This window comes from Nestor notabilis, unplaced genomic scaffold (assembly GCF_000696875.1).
Source record: "Nestor notabilis isolate BGI_N333 unplaced genomic scaffold, ASM69687v1 scaffold5244, whole genome shotgun sequence".
Taxonomy (NCBI): Eukaryota; Metazoa; Chordata; class Aves; order Psittaciformes; family Psittacidae; genus Nestor; species Nestor notabilis.
In genome coordinates, this window is record NW_009924144.1 from 84,648 (window position 1) to 92,493 (window position 7,846).

At 47.2% G+C, this 7,846-nt stretch overlaps 1 protein-coding gene across 1 annotated transcript in view; it reads right to left on the reverse strand.

Annotated features, from left to right (window-relative positions):
• Positions 1-2,953, reverse strand: part of UBR4 (ubiquitin protein ligase E3 component n-recognin 4) — a gene marked incomplete at its 5' end in the record, with an annotated part of 75,674 nt that extends 72,721 nt beyond the window's left edge. The window contains 6 exon segments of the mRNA XM_010012478.1: positions 2-143; positions 643-745; positions 1,043-1,182; positions 1,287-1,416; positions 2,045-2,148; positions 2,856-2,953. Of these exon segments, the coding sequence (XP_010010780.1) occupies positions 2-143; positions 643-745; positions 1,043-1,182; positions 1,287-1,416; positions 2,045-2,148; positions 2,856-2,953 (717 nt within the window).
• Positions 2,954-7,846: the final 4,893 nt, after the last annotated feature.

Consider the following 7,846-nt stretch of genomic DNA (forward strand, 5'->3'; position numbering starts at 1 on the left):
CCCGTTGCGAACAGCAGTGGCATCTGCCACAGTGGCTGGCATAATGAAGAATGAGTTGGCTGACACCGCATCCTGAAATCGATTGATGTAGCGCAAGAAGTAGGGGAGGTTCAGGCACACTCTCAGCAGCTTTTCAGAGCCACCTACCAAAAGAAACCCCAGAAGTGTTATATATAACTTCAGCTTCTAAGAAGAACAGATCTAATGGTCATAACTAATTGACTTAATTACTCTTTGTGGTAAGAAACCATCATGGCAGATGAGGTAACAGGATAAATACTAGTTACAACACATAGACCAGATGAAGTTTTTAGGCACACTCGTAACGGGTGTCACAAAGCTCCGTGTGCATGTTATGTGACACACCAGGTCTAATTCACACCTCCTCAATAATACATCCCATAAGCTATTTTATATAGTCCACCTTATTTACCCCCAAAACACAGTGACTGCATATAAATATACTGAGCTCATTTCCTCTGCAATGAAGAAAACTACATCAGAGCCACAACCTCCCTCACTAAAATCAGCATGCAAAGGAGTAAAACCTTCAGATCCTTCCCATTCAGAGCAGTAGGATGTAACACTGGAGAGACATTTCCTCTTTTACCCCTTCCCAGATCCTAAAAAGCTGGCTCTCACCAAGTTCTTGCAGGCTGGCCACATTCTGAGCAATGAATATGCTTTTTGTCTTTGCTGCAGAGGTTTGATCTGTGGAAGCTTGATCCTCACTCTCTCCTTCCACCTAAAACCATTATGAGAGCATTAAAAATACATGGTATTGCAGCAAGTATCTACACAGGAGCAAGGTGCAGCAGAACTCAAAGCTCTATGAATATCACTGAACATTAAGGTCAACGAAGCAACAAAACTACTATTGTGTTGTTTGCCACCTGTCAACATGCAAGTAGGATTTAAATACTTAAGAAAGGTTTTCTTTACACATGTGTATTAAAAAACTACCACTGACTGCCCTCCGTCCTTCCCTGCACCAACGCTGTTAATGCTAAAATTCAACCCTATTCTAGGGCTGGCTGTTTACCTGTGCCTCTGGTGTGATAGATGGTGATGATGAGACTCTAGGGTTGAAGACTGATGTCAACTGATTGAGGAAGTTCATCTGCACTTCCTTCTGTCTCAGTTCTGGGCTCACTGGGGAGGCCAGCTCCTTCTGGTCCTCTACTGCAGAGCAAACAGCAAAGCACCATTGCACACATCAGACCCACAATATTTTCTATGCCTAACTCAAATGCTTCAGTGATATGAACACAGCTGAAAGCTCCTACCATCAGAGAGGGTTTTAACAGTCTGGGGCAGCTTGGCTGACTTCATCATTGCTGTGAAGGTAATGATTTCAGTTCGATCCAGGCGGCTGCAGCCCGTGCACAGCCCCTTTATCAGCAGAATGAGGTGTTTCTACAAGGAAAAAGACATCAAGTACAACTTAAACTCGCTTGATTCCAATTATTCCTCAACAGCATTTATTCTAAGCAGCTGCATTAAGAGTACTGCACCTTCAGCTAGTGAGGCTACTGCAACATTCCAAACCCACTCTGATCTCACACCAAAGACATGGTATTAGTGGTATTACCACTAACTGCAGGTAATTCAGGTCACTAACATTGTCCCATGTGCGTGTTATGGAAAAGCACTCTTCCCCAGGACACACTAAGGCTTAAAGGAAGTGACATTATATGAACACTTCTCACATGCCTTTCCTCTTTGAAACAGATTTCAGCTTTCCCAGAACGACTGAAACACAACTGGGGAAAGAACCCATCTTTAAGAGTTCCACTGTTTTGATCAAGGCTGTTACACAAAACCAAATCAAACCACAGGAAATCACATGAGAACTAACCAAGGCTTCAGGTCACCTTTACTTCAGCTTGCTCACACCTGAAATTCTGAGTAAAGGATGAGAGGGAAGACTCGGCACTTTACTGAAGCACTACCCCTTCATTAACTTTGCTTTATGCAACATTATACTTTGGAATTAGAGGCCAAACCCCATTTTCACACTCATGCAGTCAAAACCAGCTCTCACCTGTGAAACAGCACATGCTTCATCTGGGTTCTCAAGTCGCAGCAGTGAGAATTCAATGAGGACTTTACAAGCAGCTGCCACCGACTGCAATTGGTTTCTTGGTACTGAAAAAAGGAGATGTTTTAAACTGTTTCAGAGGAATCTGTTCTTAGTCCTGTCAGTAAAAGAGAATGATGTGCAACACGGATGCACACACAAGCTACTGTGCCCAACACACAGATGCAATATAAATGCAGTCTCATTAAAATGTAACCCAAGCAATGTCCATAAAGCAGAGATAACCCAGGCAAGGTAATTCAGATGAAATGGCTTCCTCAGCAACATTACTTAATACTGGCAGAAGCACTGAAGAACATGAAAAAAGTTGACTTAAACCACTTCTTTTGCTGAAATTGCCAAATTCTGTCAGCCAAAATAATAGGAAATATTTTGAGTCACAAAGTTTTGATCATTAATTCCAACATACTAAAATAATTGCTAAAGAATAATCTAAAAATCCTGAAAATCAATCTAAAAACTTCATTTGACTCAAAGTTATTTTCCCTAAATGAAGTCAGGCCAATGAATAAGCAACAAAAAGGCAGCACCGTCCAGTATTTGGTGGCCAAATCCTCCTATTGACACGTTTCCCTTTCCATCTGAGTTGACATAGTGCCAGTACAGAAGCTAGCAGTGCTGGTCTCATCCCCCCTGTCTTTAAAGTCTGACTCAAAAAGAGGCCTGGAGACAAAGGACAATTGTTCCAGTTCACTTTTTCTACACCCCAGTCATAAGACAAGAGCAAGAGAAGCAAAGGAGGGGCAACACTTACTTAGACCGCACACAGTAGTGATGTAATGCGTAGAAAGTGCAACGAAGGAGGAGTAAAAAGGCTCATATTGTTTGTCGTGGTGCAGGATTTCAGATTCACTGCAACAGCAGAAAAGGAGATGTGTCAGTTGTACGCAGCACGACAGCAGCACCACACCACGCTCAGGACATGCTGTGTCTATTCACAGACGTAAGACAAGACTGTTAAAATCACACATGCTCTCCAAATCAACACTTTGAGAGCACAATCCTCTCCCTTGTGTCCCATCTCTCATGTTCTCAGGGCTGAGGCCTCCAGCAGCAGATGGATCATGGCATCAGCATCGCCATCCACATAGGAAATGTAAGGAAGCAATTCCAATACTGCAAATGTTTTTCCTTTACAGATTGACAGGGAGACTGAGATGAGCTCTTGGGCAGAAGCTCTTCCCTGTGAGGGTGCTGAGGCGCTGGCACAGGGTGCCCAGAGAAGCTGTGGCTGCCCCATCCCTGGCAGTGTTCAAGGCCAGGTTGGACACAGGGGCTTGGAGCAACCTGCTCTAGCGGAAGGTGTCCCTGCCCGTGGCAGGGGTTGGAGCTGGAGGAGCTTTAAGGTCCCTTCAACCCAAACCAGTCTGGGATTCTGTGATACAGCATCAACAGCTCAGCCTCTTTAGCTATGGCTCTCCCAGTTGAAGGTTCATTAATCTTTAAGTGATTCTAAACTCAGCTGCCCATAAAGTTTGGCCTGTTTGCTCTGTAATGCTCTGCAGGACTTGCCAGCACCGGAGCACTGACATTCCCTTTCTGTTAAAGCACGGAGTCAACTGGAGTTTGTGCAGTTCCACAAAACAGAAGGATCAAACCAGGCAATTGCATAATAACAACAAACACACAAGGCAGCCTCTGTGACACGCTGGGGAGTAAAGACTTGTGAAGGTAACACACAGAGGAGAAAAATGAATCCCCTGAAATCAGCCTCATGGGCAGAGACTTGGCATTTCAGAGACCAGCAGCACTCTGTCCCACACACAGGCCCACACGAAGCTCAGAGGGACTTCAAATCCAACACCAACTCAAACCAAAAGTGAAATTTGTAAAGCAAAACACACACCAACACACTGAAACTCAGGTCTCTGGGGTTTCTCCATGGGGCTTGCTGGCCACAGAGAACATCCATGCACAGGAATGACACATTTCAAGGCTGCTGTAGTGTCACACCACAGCCCATTTGCACAGACACCTGAGGACAACCACCCTGAGAACAGAAACCACGCTCTGCTTCCATAGCTGGTTCTGCCATTAACGCTTCCTGTGTGACAACTATGGATGTGGATATCTGCCTATTATTTGCTTAAACTACTTTATTTCCCATTTTCATTCAATGAGCAAGTTGGAAGAACAGATTATAAGACTCCACTTCAACTTTACCTCTCAAACAGAGCCCTCCCCACCTCTGGTGACAGTGATTATTCCTGCAGGGGAGGTGGGGAGCAGAGGGCATCAGCCTATCATGATACCAAGCAAAACCCAGCACTTGTGAAGTCTGGCAACGAGCAGCACTGCTGCAGAGCACAGTAGAATAAACCCTTGGCCCACCAGCACGTGACAGTGCCAGCTTTGGTGGGGGGGGAGGGAGAAGAGGACACACCATTCCCAGATGCCTTCCCTTTTTCTATCCCAAGTCACTGTTTCCAGTCATAGTGGGAGATGTGGCTGAAACAGATGAAACTTCAGAATTTATCATTTCCCCAGAAGTAAAGGGCAAGGAGAAACACTCATCAGCTTTGTCGCTTTGATTTCCTGGTTAGAATCATAGAACCAAACAGGTTAGAAAAGACCTTCAAGCTCATCAAGTCCACCCTTGACCCCAGCACTGCCAAGGCCACCACTAACCCCTGGCACCGAGGCCTCGGCTACATGGGCTGTGAACACTTGCAGGGATGGTGACTCCAGCCCTGCCCTGGGCAGCCTTTTCCAGTGCCTGAGCACCCTCTGGGCAAGGAATTGTTCCTCAGCTCCATCTAAACCTGCCCTGGGGCAGCTTGAGGCCATTTTCTCTTGTCCCATCCCTTGTTCCTGGGGAGCAGAGACCAGCCCCCTCCTGGCTCCATCCTCCTGTCAGGCAGTTGCAGAGAGCGATAAGGTCCCCCCTGAGCCTTCTCTTCTCCACACTAAACCCCCAGGTCCCTCAGCCCTTCCCCATCAGACTGTGCTCCAGGCCCTGCACCAGCTCCGGTGCCCTTCTCTGGACCCTACTCAGCCTACCTAAAAAGCTGAAATAGAAAAGGAGCCGTTATGAGAGGCTTTACATGAACACATTCAGCAGTGCAACATGACTGAGTTGCTCACCAGGCTTCACCTCTCCACTCCTGCCCAAAGCACATGGATGGGCAATGAGCAAAAAAGTTTGTGCTCTTAGACACTGATTTTGCTCACCTACCTCTTTATGCCAACTATAAATCAGCAGCAGTTGGTGTATGCAACATATATTAATAGAACAAATTGGGAATGACACAGTACAGGAGCAATTGGCAGCTCCTCAACAACTACTCTACTGTACAGGTCAAGCAGTTCAAGGCACAACACCCACAAGGTGTAAGAAACCAGATTAAGACCGGGAATTCCATCTGGATTGGGCAAGATGAGGCTTGGAACTGTTATGGTGGTGAAAAGTGGAAGGCATCTGTCAACTAACCATCAAGTCCTTGCAAATAAACATAAGTAAGAGATAACAGCTTAATCCGTGATGTGCTAGAGTGTTATATTACATCTATAGTGAGATTTAATAACAACGTCAGGCTACTGTATTGCTATTTACTGCTTAACTAACTTCTGCTTCCCAGGGAAGCTCATTACTCACGCTAAGCGAGAAGCCTCTGTGTCAGTATCAAACATAACCCGTCAGCAACAACCACCTCCTGCCTCAGTTCTGTTTTCAAATCCCAAACAGGCTCAAAATAGAGCCTTTATGTAAGGCAGCAGGCACAAGAGCAACCTCTTCCTCCCAAAGACACAGCAGCAGGTGCAGGAGTTCTCCCTTGTGGAAAACCCTTCCCTGCAAACCAGCCTCCCTGCACCCTCACAGGCTTTGTAAACCACATTCCACTTCAGCTGCGTCTTTCTAAGGCACCAATTCCATCACTTATGTCAAATCAGAGGCCAAAGTCTATCAATTCTTGAACAAACCTGCTAACAAGGGAACTCTAGGAACTCAGTCATGCTTAAACTTCAAAGTGAACTATAAAAATTGTTAAAACAAATGAGTTTATTAGTTTATTTTGGAAAGAATGGAGTTAGTGCTTTTAAGGTGGGTGCCAGGAGGATGGTGCCAGACTCTTTCCAGTGGTGCCCAGCGACAGGAAGGAGCAATGGCCATAAACTAAACCACAATGAGTTTCACCTCAGCATGAAGAGGAACTTCTTTATGCTGAGGGTGGCAGAGCCCTGGCACAGGCTGCCCAGGGAGGGGTGTGGAGTCTCTGTCTCTGGAGACATTGGAGACATCCCAAACCCGCCTGGACACGTTCCTGTGTGCCCTGCTCTGGGTGGCCCTGCCTTGGCAGGGGTTGCACTGGGTGATCTCCAGAGGTCCCTCCAACCCTAGTGATTCTGTGAACCTACACAGGAGAACCAGCTGCCCTGCACACAGACCCTGCCTTGGCAGGGGTTGCACTGGATGATCTCCAGAGGTCCCTCCAGCCCTGATGATTCTGGGATTTTGCTGTCATCACACTGTGTTTGTTTAAGAGGAAATCCAGCCACTCTGCAGATGGTGTCAACCAACAGTCTCGCTACAGGAGCCAACAATCGTCTTCTAAAAATAACTCCAACAGATAAAATATTTTAGATTACAAATCTAAAGATAGATTATTTGTTCAGCATGGAGGAGCATGGCTCCAAACACAACAAACCCCTCTCTGTGGTTTGCCACACGTTATATCAAGGCATGAAATGAGAAACTGTCCCCAAGCCTTGTGCTCATGTTAACTCCTGCCGGTTCTCCATCACAGTGAGCATCAGGCACACGACTCAAACTCCTGTCTCGAGTGGAAAGTGAAATCTTCGTTGTCACTAGCAGAGGAAACAGACCTCTCCCCACAGCCAAGCGTGACCACTTTAGTGTTCCTGTGTGTTCTGCAACTGCAGACACCCCAATAATAACCTCTGGGCACACTGGCAGTGGAGCTCCACAAGGAAAAGCAAAGCTGAAACAGTCCCTAAGTTACAGAATCAACTGTTTTGGAAGAGAGCGACAAGGTCCCCCCTGAGCCTTCTCTTCTACAGACTAAACCCCCCCCCTCAGTAAAAAACAGATGAAAAGAAAGCTCAGCCTCAGCACTGCCCAAATCACATCACTGTGGAGCAGATCCTGGTTTCTAGATGAACCACTAGTATACGATCTGCACAGAACACTGACCTGAAGCATCCGCTGGCTGCACATCAGCCGTTCCTTACTGAGCACACCACCACAAAGCTTTGCTTTATGACCTTCCTCAGTGCAGTGGTTGGATTTTGGTTCCTAACAACTTAGTGTGGTCAGGGTCATATCTTTGTAGCTGAGCACAATCTTGTGGCGTTCACACCTCGTGTTTTAGGTCGTAAAATAAGCTGTCAGTTAAATTAACCACTCCTGCTCCGAGTCCAACTTTTCTGACAGCGAAAGGCAGGCTCGATTTGCTTCGGCTTTGTATCTCTTGAAGAGGCGAGCGGTGTCCCACGGGTAGGAACCCAAAAGGAAGCCGGTGCCACCCCACGCCCCCCCCGGAGCCCATCACCAGGCCAGGCGAGACAAGAGTTTTCGCGGCAGAGCCTGAAGCCCCGTAACGCGCTCCAACAGCGGCACAAACACACGAGCCGTCCCGAAGCAGCCGGCCCGAAGCCTCTCCGCGGGCTGACGGTCAGCCCCGCTCTGGCTGTGGCCGGGCAGCAGCCGGGTGTGCACCCTCAGCCCCGCTTATTAGGTCCCGAGGGCACCACCCCGAGAGCCTCCCAGTCCGCGGGAATGGGCTG